The sequence below is a fragment of the Drosophila mojavensis genome, unplaced genomic scaffold, assembly GCF_018153725.1.
Source record: "Drosophila mojavensis isolate 15081-1352.22 unplaced genomic scaffold, ASM1815372v1 contig_80, whole genome shotgun sequence".
NCBI lineage: Eukaryota > Metazoa > Arthropoda > Insecta > Diptera > Drosophilidae > Drosophila > Drosophila mojavensis.
Window position 1 is genome coordinate 10,830,968 of NW_025318906.1, and position 16,824 is coordinate 10,847,791.

The following is a 16,824-nucleotide window of genomic DNA, read 5'->3' on the forward strand; positions in this document are numbered from 1 at the left end:
GTTAAAAGTCCTTTGCAAGCTTTTATAGAACAAATAAAATATTGAATAATCTTGAACATTATTTGAATACGATTTATTTGCTGATACAGAAACCAATCATATATATGTATATTATATTTGATATCATATATTTTTTATGGTTTCTTGTGATATTTACTAATTAAGATTTACACCGAAACCTTATATACCTAATATAAATCAATTCAAATTGAATTCAGTTTATATACTTAAGAATATCTATACAACTTTAATGGTAATTACGTATACATGAAGTCTGAACATAACCCACTTCAACCCAAATCTAAAAAATACACGATTATACAAAAATGCATTCCTCATTTATATACATATATATCCAGCATGATAGTTCCAGTTTCCGGTCTATTGTTCAATGTTTGACTGTCGAAATGCCGTAACGCACCAGATCGATCAGGCCCAGTTTCATGGAGGTCCAATAGAATAGACCGCACAGTATAACCGTCTTGCAAACGCGATCCAATACATACAAACTGTCAAAAAATAAAAGGAATCATCGATCAGAACATATACCATAAATATATTATATGTATATAGCACTCACAATCGCAGCTGTATGCGGGATCTTGGCAATGAGGTCATAGGCTCCTTCATGACATATTGACGGCCGCCCAAAATGCTAGTCTTCAGATATTCGTAATCGTCCACATCGTCTGTGTTGATTTTGAAACTATTTAAAGAGAATTAAAATATGTAATGAAAAATAATATAAAGTGTTAATAGATGGAATATCTGGCTGTTATCACACCCGTAGGTCGTACATTTTACGATCTGCCTCAGATATATCTTTGTAGATTTGCTGAAAATGTGTTGACTTGAAATCCCAGCTGCGGGTCGTGAAGAACTGCAGCACTTCCAGACCCACCGATATCTTTGTCTGAACGCGAACCATGCTGTAATCCAATAAATTATATCAGTTAGCTAACTGATTACAGGGTATCTTGGTAGTCAACTCACAAACGACGTTGTCCGAAAAGCGCCAGAAGGAAGTCAATGATATAGGCGGGCAGCCACATGAACATGATGGTGCAGAAGGTATGATAGAACTTGTTGGTCGTCATATTGCCATCGGGATACCAGAGGCCTACCTCGAATGGGTATTTAAGGCCCAGCTCGCGGCCCACGTCCATAACCCATTTCCATGTGCGCTTCTTGTCCTCCTCCACAGTTAAGTTGTAGACAGGTATCTGAAGAGATCTGCAAGATATAGAAATAACTATAATATTCCAGTTCTACATCATTCATTCATTCATTCACTTACTTTTGCTTGGCTTGACTATTATGATAGGGTATCAAGAGCAGTCCATTGATAGCTATGTCCACCGGTATCACCTCCGATTTGAGCTCTCCATTGCAGATCATGGAGCGAATAACACCTTTGCCAGCGCCAATCAAAACGCCCGTGGGTCCATTCATATTGTCTACCCAGCCCGGCAACGGCTCCGCGACAGCGGGCGTAACTGCGCAGGCGGAATAAATGTTATTCAAAATTCAATTATACAAATACAAATATTATACAGATATAGTACATTTGCAATTATAGAAAAACAACTCGCTCGGGCTACAGTACAAAAAACCTAAATATGTATATTTATTTGGAAAACCTTGGAAACTTAAAACGAACTACAAACTACTGGCTAATTGACTAAACATAATTCCTGTGACCACAAAAATTGAAGAATTCCTAGAAATAAAACAGGAACTCAGATCATTGCCAGCACACCCGTCCACTTCAGCAAATAGTAGAAAAAGGCACCGACTATGAGGGTCTTGCAGATGACATCCACAAACCATTGACTAGGAGAGAATACGGAAATATTTTAATGAATACATCAAACCAAGCAAAAGCCAACTGCTTACATGCGCATGTGCAGACGAGCTTTGGGTACATCCTCATCCTTTTCTTTGAGTATAAATCTGCGTGCGCCACGCGCGCAAACATACAAGTATTCCTCCTCTGTATGGGTGACATTCATGTCCATGTTGAAGCTGGAAATAAGAGTGATAGCAATTAACTAAAGATTTCAAATCATTATCTCATATAATTACATCTTTTTGTCCTCCTCGGCCAAGTTGTTCCAGAGACCGGCATAGTTATCAGATGTGAAGACCCAGGGATTTAGCGTAAAGAACTGGAGAACGCCCAGGCCAGTGGATATCTTCTGCTGTACGCGTAGCATGCTGTAAATATAGAAGATAAATTGTTAGACAATATTTATCTATATTTCTCAATGTCTCTATCTGAGATCGATACTTACAATCGCTTCTGTCCAAGTATTAGCATTAGGAAATCGATCAGGTAAGCTGGCAGCCAGTGGAACATGGCCACATTGAATTTGTGATAGATCTCGTTGGTGGTGACACAGGGATCTGGATACCAGAGTCCCGCATTGAATGGAATCTCCTTGTTGATGCGCTTGCTTATCTCAACAATTTCGCCCATGGCCTTTTTTCTGAAATCGGCGTTTGTTATGTTATAGACGGGCACATCGGCGGGTCGCTTGGCCTGCTTATTGAATTCGTATGGTATAACAATGAGACCATTAATTGCATAGTCCACGGGTATAACTTCAGCCTTGTATTCCTTATTCACCAGCACCGAGCGAATGACGCCCTTGCCGCAGCCAATCATCAGGCCGGTGGGTCCATTCAGGTTATCCACCCAGCCCTGCAAAGGCTCAAGGGCAGCCGGTGACACTATTTGCAAAAGAGAGATCTATAGATTAGACTATGTCAACGAAATAACTTCTCACTCTACATACCAAGAAGCCCAGTTTGCATGATGGCAGCTGGATGATAACCGAAAGCCAATAAGATGTGTGTGAAGTGTGGTGTATGTGTGTGTGGGTGTGGGTGTGGGTGTTTGTGAGTAGGGTATGAATGTGAGTGCATGTGATTTGTGAGTGCCTTAAATGTATTCATTGAGTTTGAGAATATGCCAAACTCTGAAGATCTTGCAATTTTGGTGTTGGTGTTGATTTGTTCAGTGTATTTGTTGTGTTGTGTTTTAGGTTTTCTTTGGCTCTTTCGTAATCCTCTTTTGACACTTTCAACACTCGAACACGTACACATACAAGTTAACGAACCGTTATTATTTTATTGCATTTCGAAACACTTAACTTAAAAAGCAAAACATTTAATAAACAAACGTTTTTTGTACCCCATAAAGCGAACCTAAGCATTAAATTGGTAAAGCGAGCAATAATATTTTGGCTATATGCTTCTATAAATCTCTCTGTGAGTCCCGTTCTAGGCGCCCACAAGGCGTGAGATAAGGCCATACGTCCAGTAACCTAGGAAACCAACGATGATCGTCTTGCACGCGCGATCCAATAGATACATCCTATAATGCGATCATGGGAGGGGTAAAAACATAAATAAGTGCTCAGATATATGGATATATAAATAGGGTTATCTTGTTTACAGCATGAGCTGGCGACGCGCACGTGGCAGTGACTCCGGCGACTCCTTCATCAAATACTGACGACCGCCTTGCACACAGGATTCGATGTACATGGGTATTGTTTCCTCTGGATCCATGTCCATGTTGAAGCTAATTGATGTGCGATAGTCAGAGATCTATACAAGAACATCTCCTCTATGTGTAAACCGCTTCTTACTTTTTCCGATCGGCTTCTGTCAGCATATTCCAGAGCGAGGCATAGGCATCCGACTTAAAGTACCAGGCGCGCATCGTAAAGAATTGCAGCACCTCCAATCCCACTGAGATGCGATTCTGTACACGTATCATACTAAGCGAATTTTCGGGGGTTTGCATGGGAGTTGGGAGTGGAATTGGAAGTGGAATTTGTAGTCGATTGGGATTCCACAAAAATGTAAATGGAATTAACCAAAAACTTACAAGCGCTTTTGGCCCAAAATGAAGAGCATGAAATCGATCAAATAGGCGGGCAGCCAATGGAAGAGCACCACATTGATATTATGATGGAGTCTGTTGGTGGTTATGCAGCCATCCGGATACCAGAGACCCGCCTCCATTGGATACTGATAGCCAATCTTTTTGCTCAGCTCAATGACTTCGCCCCATTGCATCTTGCGATGATCGGCGCACGTTATATTATAGACGGGCACATCCACCGGCCGTTTCTGCGTTGTAAACTGATACGGTATGACGCATAGACCGTTGATGGCATAGTCCACCGGTATGACCTCCGATTTGTGACGCGTATCGATGAGCATGGATCGAATGACGCCCTTGCCAGCGCCCACCATGAGACCAGTGGGGCCATTCAGATTATCCACCCAGCCAGGGACGGGCTCATAGGCCGATGGTGAAACTGCAGGAGATTCGTTCAGTCCTGATCTCTAAGATCGGCAGCAGGAGAAGGAACAGTAGCAGCAGCAGCAGCGGCAGCAGCAAGGAAAATATGTGCGTAACCAAAGGCGAAGGCGTAGGCTTTAGAGTAGGCGTGGTCATTTGTGCGAGTGTATAATTCCGCTGGGCAAAAGGCAGAGGATAGTTTTTGTTTGCGTGTTTTTAATTGCAGTTGCAGGCAGGGGGCGGGGAAGAGTAGTATTTGATTTATGTATAAGCTTCAGTTTCAATTTGAATTTACCGTTTTAAATTTCATGCTCATTGAACTTGTTGGTCAATGACGGCGACGTTTGCTTACAGTTTGTCTGTGCCTTGTGTGCGCGTGTGTGTGTATAGGTCTGTGCAGTATTATTGAAAATTGTTGATAGGAGATATTTGTACAAGCGTTGCTGTTTATGCTTATTTGTTTTTGGTTGTTTACAAGGGCGGGCTGACCACACAAACACACAGAACAACACATTAAATATTCAAAAACTTTTGCTTACATTGTAGAGAGCTGCCAGATGTGGTAAAGTGAAAGGCTACCAGAAGTTGTCAGCCGAAGAGCTGCCAGATGAGCATTAATGTGCAGTCGTTAACAGGAATCATCGATTAAAATTACATTGTATTAATAGCATCGATACTTTGTCAAGCAGCTAATCAAAATGTAAGCAAAAATTTAAAACTTGCGCTGCCCATGTGTGTGAATCTCCCGCCAACGACTTGAGCAGTTAACACACTTTTACACACACTTTTTGTTTCGTTTCACGCGTTTTGTTGTTGTAATTGTAGTTCAATTGTTTGTTTGTTTATTTGCCTATTTGGTCTGATTCGAGTGCTTTAGCGGTCGGGCGAGCGGTGTCAACAAAGCGCGCAAAGGGATTATGTCGCTGACATACATAAACACAAGCTACATTGTATATGTCACAGGTAAACAATTTGCAGATGAGCACATAAATAATAGACACATGTTAGCGTAAAGCACCAAAAAAAAAAAAACAAACAAAAAACCCACACATGCCTAACTTGCAGACAGCATAAGAGAAAAAGCGCATAACATAACTCCGAACGTGTGCCACACCCACAAAAACCTTAAGTGTGGCTGTCAATTAGGCAACGCGACTTGACAACGACTTGCCAATCCCAATTTTAAGAGCTGCGCTAACAGATTTGAACTTTGCGAACTTTATGCTGCCAAAGTCATTAATCCATCAATATTTAAATAGCTTGCATGGGCCTTAAAGCGTGTCTTAAATACACTGTGCAACACAATTGTGCTCAAGGCGTAAGAGATCAATTTCTAGTGGGCGTTGCCTAAGTAGAGATAGCTTCGGTGAGTACTAGTATATCTTAGGCAATCAGTAAAATATTATAGACTGGATAACTAGTATTTTAACTTTAACTTTAACTTTATCGCTGGTGACAGCTATAATAATTAAAATATATTGCAAAGAATCTTCATTAATAAAGGAGGCAAAACCGGTTCACAGTCTCTGGATTTTACTTGAAGCAATAGGGTATAATATTTCATAGAAGCAATTAGAGAGATTTCTTAATAATTTATTGTAATTTAAATACACACTAATCCGACTAAGCCATCTAATTCTGCCATAAAGCACTTTTCATACCAATATTAGCTTTACTTAACTCCTTTTGCCTAATTTTTGTCTAGTCATGCTCTGACAGCAGCTGCCAAAAATATATAGCCGGTTAATATGTTTTTGGAAAAAACACTTGACTTTATTTTTCTTTTGGCCAACGTCAATAATTTTTTGGCTAAAAGGTACGATTTTGCACGGGGTCAGCCTGAGAGTTCAGCTCGACTGCTTGAATCAACATTTTAGCCTAATTGAAAAATTGCAGCTGCAGAGGCAAAAGCCGGTTTTAGCCGCTCATGCAGCGGAAAACTCGCAGGTCTCAATTTCAATTTCAATTGCAACGGCCCAAAGTCATAAAAAAAAACGCTATATGATTAAAGAGCTAACTGGGAGACTGTGAACTGTGAAAAATATACAACATCTACTACAACTGGCAGTTTGTGAAAAAAGGAAAAGGAAAAGCTAAGACAAAATTAATTGCATAGTTTTTGTTGTTTATGTTTTTTTTTTTTAGGCACAAATTTAATAGCCAGCAGCCGACAAAACAAAAACAAAAAAAAAACACAAATTCGTAAAGTTAGGAAATACAAAAATAGATAAAATATATTTATGGTAAAAACTAGACTTAAGGAGATGATTAAGAAAGCAAGCAACCAAGCAACAGAGACAAGCCTCAAGGCGACGCCCCACAATTAATGTTATGCAGCTATATATGAATCTAGATATATGCAGACAGAGTTTATAGCGGCTGGACTTACCGATGCTGGGACGTGCTATGATGACCGGCATGGTTTCGTAATGATCGCGCACGAGCAGCTCAGCCAGGCGCTTCGAATAGGTGTAGGTATTCGGATGCGGCTTCAATAGATCGGGTGTAATGGCATCCAGGGTCTTAACATCCATCCACTCGGCCAGGCGCATCAGATCCTCCGGCTTGTGCGGAAAATCGTAGACCTTCTCGTACATCACCTCCTGGTCGCAGTTGCAGAATGCCGTCGACAGGTGCACAAATGCCTCCAGTTGTTTCATTTCCTTGGCCACATTCAGCGCACGCTGTGTGCCCATCAGATTCATGTCGATGGCATCTCGCAGATTGCCCTCCAGCTTCAGGGTGGCCGCCATGTGGAAGACAATATTCGTATTCTCCACCACATGCTTGAGGCTATCGCCGCTCAGGCCCAGCACTGTCAAAGATTGAGAGAGCAAGGATTAGAGAAGAGTTTTGGGAGAAGTTTTCAGTTCGTTGCTCTCTTACAATCGTAGGTCACATCGCCCTGGTAGATGGTCACCTTCTTGAGCATGTGCGGACGCTCGTCGCGAATGCGCTGAAAGATGGGCAGCTTGAACATCTCCTCGAGCCGGGTCTCGGGCGTCTTGCCGCGCTTCGGGCGGCAAATGATGATCACCTCCTTGAGCGAGTGGCATGAGTAGAGCAGCTTCTCCAGCAGCACCTTGCCCATGAAGCCAGATGCGCCCGTGATGAAGATGGTCTTATCCTTGTAGTATTCCTGCACTGGCGATAGATCGTTCATCTTGATGCTGCAAATATACAGAGAAAGAGAGAGGGAATGAGTGAGTGAGAGGGGCGCATTATTGTCGATTTCATAGCCAAATGCCGGACAAGCAGCCAAGCCGAGCAACAAGTGTCGCAAGCAGCAGCAACAACAAACAACTCGGCTAATTCTGAAATGCTGTAAACGGGTTTTGGTTTCTAATGGTTCGCATTTCGCATTTCTTTGCATTTGCAATTACGCAATGTGGAATGTCTGGACGGCTGGCTGATTGGTTTAATAGTAATACAATGCTGGCAATAATAATACCAACAACAACAACAACAACAACAACAACAACAATGGCAGTTGCAATAACAGCTCCATTTGGCAGAGGCCGTCGCAATAATACGCGACGTAGCCAGGAGACCGGAGAGACCAGACCAAGCCGAAGCTAGGCCTTAGCCAGACCCAGCCCGGGCTAGCCAGACCAGACCAGGCCAAGCCAGGCCAGTCTAACGTGTCTGTTGTTTGTTTTTATGAAAGAGTATGTTGCAAGCTGCACTAGCAACAACCACACGCAGCATGCAGCATGCCACCAGCCACGCTCGCTTGCCACGTTTTGATAGCCTTCTGCAATCGCCTACAAAAATTGCAAAATCAGAGATTGGAGCTCTTTTGGATTTGGATTCGGGTTTTGAGTTTTCGGCTTTTCTGCTTTTTCAGTTGGAGTTTTTACATTGCGGTCCGCGTTACACTTGGCCAAATCGTGTACGCAAAGCCCAAAATATATCGTGCCACTTTTCATTTCATTTTATTTAGCTTCATTTTTTTTTTTTTTTTTAAGTAAAAGCGGCTTTGCTCTTTGGCCGCAGTCGCAGCTTGACATTTCTAAACGGCCTCAATTCGCGAAGCTGCTTGGTATCGTTTACAGCTACCCAGCTGGAATATGCGCAACGGGCATGCCAGACTAGAGCATCAAAGTTGGCACTCCCCTGCATAGATTTTAAGGCACCTCTGCTGCTTGATTCTCTTTTGCTATTGCTGGAATGAGATGAGAATCTTTTACTGTTTGACTCCCCCTCTATATCTCTGCATGGATCTGTTTATTATTTCTCTGTTTCTCTATATCTCTGTCCCTCTCTCTCACTCTTTATAGGTAATTTCTTGCTTCTCCCATTTGCTCTGTTTTCACTAGCATACTCAAAAACTCCTTTGAGTTCTCCTACTCTCTATTGATATCTCTCGCTCTCTCTCTCTCTTTCTCTTTCTCTCTCATCCGCTCTCTACTTCTCTACTTGTCTCTACCGTTTTTTCGCACGTTTTCCTTCTCTTTTTCTGTTTCATTCTCATTATTTCTCTCTTTCTGGTTTACGCTTTATATCGTCTTCTACGTCTCCTCGCTCTACTCTCTCTACGTCCCCTGCTCCACTCTACTTCGCTCATTCTCATCTACAGAGCATCTGGTGGTCGTGCATTGCCGCCGCTAATAAGTCTGATAAATCGCGCATTTCATGCCACACTGAACGGGTTTTTGGGCTGTCTCGCGTTTTGTCACTGGACCAATTTACCATAAATGAACCAAACATATATGCACATATATACATATATATATTTGATATTTCTCAAGATAACAACAACAACAACAAAATATGCCCAGTTAAGCGTTTAAGGAAAGTCTTCGAGAAAGCACTCAGCATGAAAAGGCAATGCAGCTAATTGTACTTTATAGCCATACATACATACACATATATAGATATTGCTTACAGTTGCTGTACCTTGAACTAGAAATCGTACTGCGACTCTAGACTACGTAAACAACTTGTAAACACGGCTAACTGAACTGCAGTCGCGATCGCGGCAGCTGCAGCAGCTGTCAATGAGTTTCCATTTCACATCTGTCTACTAATTCATGTGGCAATTGCTTCATTTCCATATTTATTGCCAATTAAGCCGTTTTTGCTGACTTTGTCGCCCTTATCTATAGACCTGGAAAATCCAAGTTACAGAAGTGAGCCCAAAAAAAAAAAAAAATGCCTGCATGCAGCTTACACAAGATCTCACAATATCTCCAATTCATAGCGAGGCGGCAACAAATCTGCGCAAAGTCTACAAAAACCAAAAGTCATAGCCATAACCCACACACACACACACAGAGCCACACAGTCGCACTTGGAAAATGTCAAAATAAGTTGAAACTGAAACCGAAACCAAAAAGGAAAAAAAAACGCTAAACATTTTTGCTCATCTATAGAGGGCAGACGAAAGACTTAGGCAACGAACTTGCGCACTGTGGCATGCAATATAAAAGCTCCAAACTTGACAAGCATAAGCATATGCGCTTACATCTACACCGACGTTATTAGCATCGTTTAAGCCATAATTTACAAGAGCTAGTTACCAGACAAGGCCTACCGTAAAATCTACATACATATGTACATACATATATCCATTTTGCAATAGTTTCTTTGACTTTAACAAAAATGAAGACGAAGACAACGAAAAGCAAATACAATAATTTGTTCTTGACATAATTGACAGACATCATCTTGGGCACGTTTAAGTTGCATGCTATATTAGATTTATAGATAAACGGATCAGGTTAAAGCAAGTTGTAGCCTGGGTTTAAGTGAGAAAACTAGATTATATAGATAAAGTTAGAGTCTTAGTGAAATCAAAGCTAGCTAATATAGTTAAAGAAATAGAGTAAGAAAATACATTTAGAAAATGAACCTTCATTTAACTTCATAGCCTCATTTATGACTGACGCTATGCCCAGTAATTCGAGCCCCGATCTTTGCTTATAGCATCAAGAAATTGTTTTGTATTGCCCCAGCGAAGCGAATCAAATGAACATGATTTATGATCTCTTGACATGCCGTGTGGTCATGCATGACTTGTCTCACATATGCTCGACTTACAGGGTATCGCGGCTGTCTTGCAACTGTATTTAGTGGAAATTGCTGAGCTCACTTGTCGTGGCTTCTAATCAAATATGCGTAGTCAAACCATTTGATGGGTTGTGGCCCGTGTTGAAGCCACCGCCAGATGAATGACACAGTTTAGCATATTATGGACAACTGGCTTTATTTTAAAAAAATGACAACACTTAATATGAGTTTTTTTTTTATTTCCTTTAAAAACCGGTTTGATTAGTTATTACTACTATATAGTATTTCTTAAGCATTTCAAATGCGGACCAAAGCAAATGCGTTGTTTACATTTTGCAATGATAATAGAGTCGGTAGCTAGTACGGGTACTAGCACTACTCTCTGCTCATTAATTGAGCTCAGAGAGTCTCAGCGATCAATTTTCTATTATTATTAGGGTTTACTTCGAAAATAAAAACGCGGAAAAACGTCGAATCAGACACGAGGCAAAATGTAGTTGACCTAAAGTTCAAATCTATTTGAACTCATTCGATTGATCTAAGTTATACTAGATATAATGGTAAGAACTGAAAGTATATAAACAAAAGAGTGAGTACCCTAGAATAAGTTGTATATACATATAGGGTGTTTGATGCGAAATATTGGATGAAAATTATTGATAGAATAATATATAGGTATGATAGATCATACAAAAACTTTACTGTACTTGCAGTAATAGGGAGATTAAAAAGATAAAAATTGGTATAATAAAGGGAGATACATCTAACCAGAAATAGAATATATGAGTTAGAAAAAAATTTTAGAGCCGATTTACATTTCGAAAATAGAGTCTATAGAAGTTCAAGTTCACAAGTTCTGACCATATCAAAATTTTTTTGTGATTTGGAACGAAATAAGAAAAAATCGGTGCAACTATATAAGAGTGTGTTAAGCGAATAGAACATGACCTAAGGTAACTGAGCAAATAGCATTGAAAATTATAGAGTTCAAGATCAGAATATATCACATATTAATATTCAAATATTTGCTCTAGATCTAAAAGTTTACAAAGATCAATTCTATTCATAGGGTTTCTATAAGAAATTTAAACTAAAATTCCTTCAATTGTCATGCAAGCGAATATACCCAGCTCATGCTCAATGCAGGGTAGCAGTAAAGATTAACCATGAAATTGATAGAAATGGCTAAAAACCAAATTTTGAACTGTTGCCACTTGACGCTGGTCTGATTGGCGTCCCTTTAGGCCATTTTGCTAGCTAACTATGTGAGATGCTTAATACATAGCCAAAAAAGACAAAAAAGAAAACGACAACAACAAGTGAGTTAATAAATAAATAATAAGCAGCAACCTCCAGTATGTAAATAGGTTTGTAGCGATTGCCATTGACACACAAGCCCAAAGAAACGAATATTAATTCGAGATACGCTCAAAATGATCAAAATGTATCAATACAAATAAGAGAGAGATAAAAGAAGGAAATAAACAGATAGAAAAAAATAAACGAATCAAATATACGCTAAAAAATTGAAGATCAATACATTTTTTAAATAAAAATATATATTGTATATGACAACATAAATGTATAATAATAAAAATACACAAACACATTAATATAATAAGAAAATTTTCATTCAATTTATAAATTTAATAAAAATTAAATATATTTATAATTATAGTCTAATAAACACTGGACAAATTTTTAAAAAAGTGTTCAATATATATATTAAAACTCCGCTTTACAAAGTATTAATTTTTTATATTTATGATATATGATAAATATTTTTTAATAAAAAATAATTTAATCTAAAAAAATATATTTAAAATTAATAAAAAAATTTAAAAATTAAACCAAAAATTATTTTATTTTTGTATGTTAAAAGATATTTAAATATAAGGAACTCATAATTTTATTAATTTTTTTTACTGAAAAGTAGCCTTAAAAACATATATATTTGAATTTAAAGACTTTCTTTCGAATATTTAAAGTCATAATTAGTTTATATTAAGCGTAATCGAACGATAATCAATTTAAGGAACTGACTATATCAAAAATATTTAATATATGCTAATTAAACGCAAATTTGAGGAAATGTTTATACATTATATAAATGCTCAAAATTATATTCAATCTATGAATCGGGCTTGACAAACCTTACCAAAGACTTTCAATGGACTTAAGCTCGAATTAAGCAGAGTATACAACAAGATCAAATCACATAAATTAATTCAAGGATTTGGTCTTTGCGGAAATGATTTGAACTTACATATTGAAAAGAAAAACTAGCTTCGCTCATGTGGACGCTGCGGCATCAGCCAGATCAGCATGACCCTGACATGGGCCGTGACCCAGCTGAAGCCAAAAAGCATTTTTGATGATGCAAAGTTCAACATTTTTAATTGTTTCAGTTTTTTTTTTTTGTTTCTTTCTTTTTTCATATTTTAAATAATTAATAAGAAACATTGTTTACAAATTAAACGCTTCGCTGGTCAGCTAATAGCACTCCAAATGTTTCAAATTGTTTGAAGCTAATTATTTAAAAGTGTTTTGCCCAAAGCTAATTGCGCGAATGCAAGAAAATACAAAAATATAAGAATAAACATAATATGAGGTTAAAAGCAATTGCAGCGACACTTAACTTATAATTATTAAAGTTTTATTGTTGTACATTTGTACAGTTGTTATTAGCAAATGCAAGAGCACGAAGTGTTGGGTAGTGCACCTGTTTCTTTTTTTTTTTAATTACCTTTAGTAAAGTTTTAATTAATTGAAATATGTTTCAATAGCCAAAAAAAACTCGTTATAAACACCAAAACGAAACGCGTCGTGTTATCAAATAAGAGAAAAATGATTTAATCGAAATTGTAGCTTGCCACGAGCACACGAGATGTACGATCAAAGCGATATATACATATATATAGAGAGAGAGAGAGAAAGAGACCGATATATATATATATATAAGGCTGGAGGCAGCGAGCTGTGCGCTGTGCGGCGTTCAAAAGAAGACTGAGACACCTCGAGCTGTGCGCTTGTCAATATGAATGAAACGACTTTTGAATTTTTAGTGCGCTGCGCATCGAAACTGAAACTCCATCCATATACAAATGCTACAAATATATGTATAAATATATAAATATATATATTTATTAGCTGGTTCACTGTTATAGTGTATGTGGCAAGCGCTGCAAGCTGCAGTCATAAATATCTATTTGGCGCACACATTTGCTTAGCAAATTCTGCGGAACTTTGACAACAATAACGAATGCGGCAAAACAAAAACAACAACAAAAATAAAGGAAGTCTTATTGCGGCCTTAGCTTATAACCCATATATATATAGTCTTTGGGTGACCATTAAACTGGTCAACTATGAACTGCAAACATTATTTAGAGTGCAAAGCAATTTGCAAACATTTATTGTTTAAACGTTGGTTAAATATGCATATTTATGGCCCATTAGCATATTTATTTGCATCAATAATTAATCATGTAAATTTGCTTGCTGTCTGCTTGCAAAAGCTAATACAATTAATTTGGATTTTGCGTTTTACCTCATTTCGAATATTATGTAATTATCAATATCTCATCCATATTATCAAAGTTTATTGCCAAACATTGCAAATTGTGCCAGTCCTACAATAATAACATCAGCTAAAAATCCCCACATTCGGTAATTATGCAAAAATTATGCAAATGCGGCTTAATATCAAAATATAAATATGTACGTAAAAACTCTTTTAATTGAACCGCCAAATGGCTAACCGTCGATAGCAGTTGCGAATTTTTAATTACTGCCAGTGTTGCCACCCTATGCCAATTTTATATAAACTAGTTCATGTTTGAACAATTTTCATATCGATATGTCACTTTTTCTTAAATATTAGAAGCTTTATTATACATTTTCACAACTAATTTCGATACATTTTAATTGAGTTAATATTGTATACTTTTTCAGAGCCAAAATGCACAAGTAACTACATTAAATTGGTATAATCGAAATACATCGTTACGTTCGGAATTGGCATAAAAAGGCTGGGCAATGCAACGTGCACTAAACTACATCGTTGCAAATTATTAGCTGAAAAAGCTGAAAGATAAATGCATTGCTTATATTAACAATAAATTAAAACGTATGTTCAACAAACTTTGACCACGTGTGGCTCAATCATCGATAGGCACTATCGATAGCGATTTATTTTTACATACCACCTCACGCAAGTGCGATTGGATTTCATTATAATTTGGAACAGGGAATCGCGAAAAATTATTGCAAGCATGGCCGAATTAGACGATTTCTTTGCGAAAAAGGACAAGAAGAAGTCGAAATCCAAGAGCAAATTTGTGACAGCCGATGAGCTAGTGAGGAACCTAGAGGAGTGCACAAAACGTGAGGTGGCGGCCACTGCTGTCAAACCAAAAAAACCTGAAGTCTCGACAGCTTTGGCTGGCGGCGTGGCAGAAGGCGGCGAAAACGAGAGCAACATCAAAGTGCCAGAGCCAAACATCGAGGTGAGAGTTGCAATCAAATTCCAATCGAGTTTCCAACTCTGCATTGTCATCCAAATTAAATTTTCACTAATTGTTATTGTTACCGTGAGCAGCCCGTGGAGGAGGAATGGAAAGAATTTGAGCAGGAGCAGCGCAAAGATTACAGTGGCTTAAAAATTGGTCAACTTACCATCTCTGATAAGCAACAGCAGCAGCAGCAACAACAACAACAGCAACAACAATCCGATGATATTTACGATGACGATGATGACGATAGCGATGCCAATGGAGATCCAAATAGCAAGCGAAGCGGATTTGGTCCCTGGAAGAAATTAATACCCGCAGAGGAGGTGACTCAAATACCGGTGCCGGTGGAAACAGAGAAGTCATCGTCCAAAATGTACATTTCACCCGCGTTACGTGCTGCCGTAAGTATTTATGCATATACGTATATATCGTATTACAGCAACTGAATTTCTAAATGTCGTACGATATTCATTGGACTTTGTTCACCTTGCAGCAAGCTGGCAGCGGGATGGGCCTCGGCGGCAGCAGCGGTGGCCTGCGTACGAGGCGCACGGCGCCTGATATCACCAACACGGAGTTCTTCCCGACGCTGAGCGCGGCCCGGCCGGAGGAACAGCGCAAAAAGAAAAACGAACCCGCCTTCGAAGAAGTCAGACACGGCGGCCGCTACCAGCGAGTGCAGGAGACAGCCGCTGCGCCCGTTGCGGCCACCAATCGATTCCAGTCGCTCGATGATGAGGCCGACAGCTAGGCCATGTCCATGCCAACGATCACGATGTCGACACACCACAAGCAACAAACAAACAGCAAAAATCTACCGTTTTCATCTTATGTGCTACACTCAAGCTAGAAGCTTGATCTAATATGATTCGGAGCTATAGCAAAACAGAAAAAAAAAATCAATTTATTACGAGTTCTGCATGCATAATTGTAAACACTTTTTTTTTAGGCTTTTCGATTAACCCTTTACCATGTAACCGAAAAATAAGAGAAATATTGTTCATTTCGTTTGCATTTTTTGAATTATGGAATCAATGTAATAGAAGAGAGTACGAATAATAGCCATGCGTTGAAATTCGTTTTATATTCGTTTATAAATTTATTTCTTTAGCTCTATCGCCCTCTCTTCTCGACTTTTCTGTTCCAAGTTGGAAATTTGCTCTCTAGCCGTCCGTGAAGAGATCATCTGGTTTGCTCTGGACATAACTGTAAAAATGTTATATATTCAATAGGATAAATCATCTCTGGCTGGGATGTTTGGATCTCTGACTGACTTCTCACTATATGGCTGCTCGGGCCGATTACTATATGAGCTGAGCTGAGGTTTGGCCAACATACTCTCCGGATAGTTACGTATCAGATAGAGCCAGCATTCCAATTTTCTGCTTAATTCAAACAAAGGGCGCATTAATTACAGTTAATCAAGAAGAACAGCTGTTCCCATTACTCATTTTCATTTGTCAATATCGATTGCAGCTCACGATCGTAGTATCTGGGATATTCCTCTAGCACGTCCAAATTTGAGAACATTGTATCATCCACCTCGTAAATCTCACCTTCAATATTGTGGCCCACACCTGGCTTATTTAGCAGAAATGGAATATTGTAACGTGTGCCAATGACCAGGGGAAATTTAATCTCTGTTTTGCCCTTGGCTAGCAACCGAGAGAAGCCATTTTTTTCGCTGGTTAACCAATGGTGATTCGGCTCGCCTTTTTTCAAGGTGCCATAGACGAAAACTCTTTTAAGTGCCTGCGACATGATTAGCCTCTAATGGAATGTTAATCATAGATCTGATAATTAAGTAGTTTCTGGATGAATTTCAGCCAAATTGCCAATCACTGAAAACGGCGACAAGTGATAAGATTTGCACATGTTAAGTTAACAGTGCTGCTCCACAATTAACATCACAGCTGTAGGGGGAAAAAAAAACGATCACAAAATAACAAATGTTTACACGCGCTATTTATATAATAACAA

General features: G+C 38.9%; 3 protein-coding genes across 4 annotated transcripts; 1 reads left to right on the forward strand and 2 right to left on the reverse strand.

Moving 5' to 3' along the window:
* Nucleotides 1-46: 46 nt before the first annotated feature.
* LOC6579433 lies at nucleotides 47-13,344 on the reverse strand. The gene is made up of 17 exons (XM_044010565.1): nucleotides 13,077-13,344; nucleotides 7,205-7,488; nucleotides 6,708-7,133; nucleotides 3,899-4,334; nucleotides 3,657-3,788; nucleotides 3,461-3,589; nucleotides 3,298-3,379; nucleotides 2,295-2,704; nucleotides 2,086-2,217; nucleotides 1,897-2,025; nucleotides 1,758-1,833; nucleotides 1,566-1,659; nucleotides 1,298-1,496; nucleotides 994-1,233; nucleotides 798-929; nucleotides 581-706; nucleotides 47-509 (listed from the first exon to the last, which is right to left on the reverse strand). Exons 2-17 carry the CDS (start codon nucleotides 7,479-7,481, stop codon nucleotides 389-391), a joined length of 3,141 nt encoding a protein of 1,046 aa, XP_043866500.1. The 5' UTR covers nucleotides 7,482-7,488; nucleotides 13,077-13,344; the 3' UTR covers nucleotides 47-388.
* Nucleotides 13,345-14,247: 903 nt separating this feature from the next.
* LOC6579436 (protein CDV3 homolog) lies at nucleotides 14,248-15,847 on the forward strand. Its single transcript, XM_002005296.4, has 3 exons — nucleotides 14,248-14,838; nucleotides 14,931-15,245; nucleotides 15,338-15,847. Exons 1-3 carry the CDS (start codon nucleotides 14,605-14,607, stop codon nucleotides 15,593-15,595), a joined length of 807 nt encoding a protein of 268 aa, XP_002005332.1. The 5' UTR covers nucleotides 14,248-14,604; the 3' UTR covers nucleotides 15,596-15,847.
* LOC6579437 (putative gamma-glutamylcyclotransferase CG2811) lies at nucleotides 15,432-16,702 on the reverse strand. 2 transcript variants are annotated; one of them, XM_015163676.3, is made up of 3 exons: nucleotides 16,292-16,701; nucleotides 16,119-16,226; nucleotides 15,432-16,050 (listed from the first exon to the last, which is right to left on the reverse strand). In XM_015163676.3, the coding sequence occupies exons 1-3, from the start codon at nucleotides 16,603-16,605 to the stop codon at nucleotides 16,008-16,010; spliced, it is 465 nt and encodes a 154-aa protein (XP_015019162.1). In that variant the 5' UTR covers nucleotides 16,606-16,701; the 3' UTR covers nucleotides 15,432-16,007. The 2 variants fall into 2 exon arrangements, with proteins under 2 accessions (XP_015019162.1, XP_002005333.1); XM_002005297.4 differs by having other exon boundaries at nucleotides 15,432-16,226; nucleotides 16,292-16,702.
* Between the last annotated feature and the right edge of the window lie 122 nt (nucleotides 16,703-16,824).

What these genes read in the sequence shown, in the direction of transcription:
- LOC6579436 (XM_002005296.4), top strand. Translation starts at nt 14,605, where the DNA reads ATGGCCGAATTAGACGATTTCTTTGCGAAAAAGGACAAGAAGAAGTCG. An exon ending in TGCCAGAGCCAAACATCGAG is followed by an intron (nt 14,839 to 14,930) that starts GTGAGAGTTGCA and finishes TACCGTGAGCAG; the next exon opens with CCCGTGGAGGAGGAATGGAA. An exon ending in CACCCGCGTTACGTGCTGCC is followed by an intron (nt 15,246 to 15,337) that starts GTAAGTATTTAT and finishes TTCACCTTGCAG; the next exon opens with CAAGCTGGCAGCGGGATGGG.
- LOC6579437 (XM_002005297.4), bottom strand. Translation starts at nt 16,605, where the DNA reads ATGTCGCAGGCACTTAAAAGAGTTTTCGTCTATGGCACCTTGAAAAAA. An exon ending in ATATTGACAAATGAAAATGA is followed by an intron (nt 16,227 to 16,291) that starts GTAATGGGAACA and finishes TGAATTAAGCAG; the next exon opens with AAAATTGGAATGCTGGCTCT.
- LOC6579433 (XM_044010565.1), bottom strand. Translation starts at nt 7,481, where the DNA reads ATGAACGATCTATCGCCAGTGCAGGAATACTACAAGGATAAGACCATC. An exon ending in GTTTTTCTATAATTGCAAAT is followed by an intron (nt 1,497 to 1,565) that starts GTACTATATCTG and finishes CCGCCTGCGCAG; the next exon opens with TTACGCCCGCTGTCGCGGAG. An exon ending in TCCCGCATACAGCTGCGATT is followed by an intron (nt 510 to 580) that starts GTGAGTGCTATA and finishes ATTTTTTGACAG; the next exon opens with TTTGTATGTATTGGATCGCG.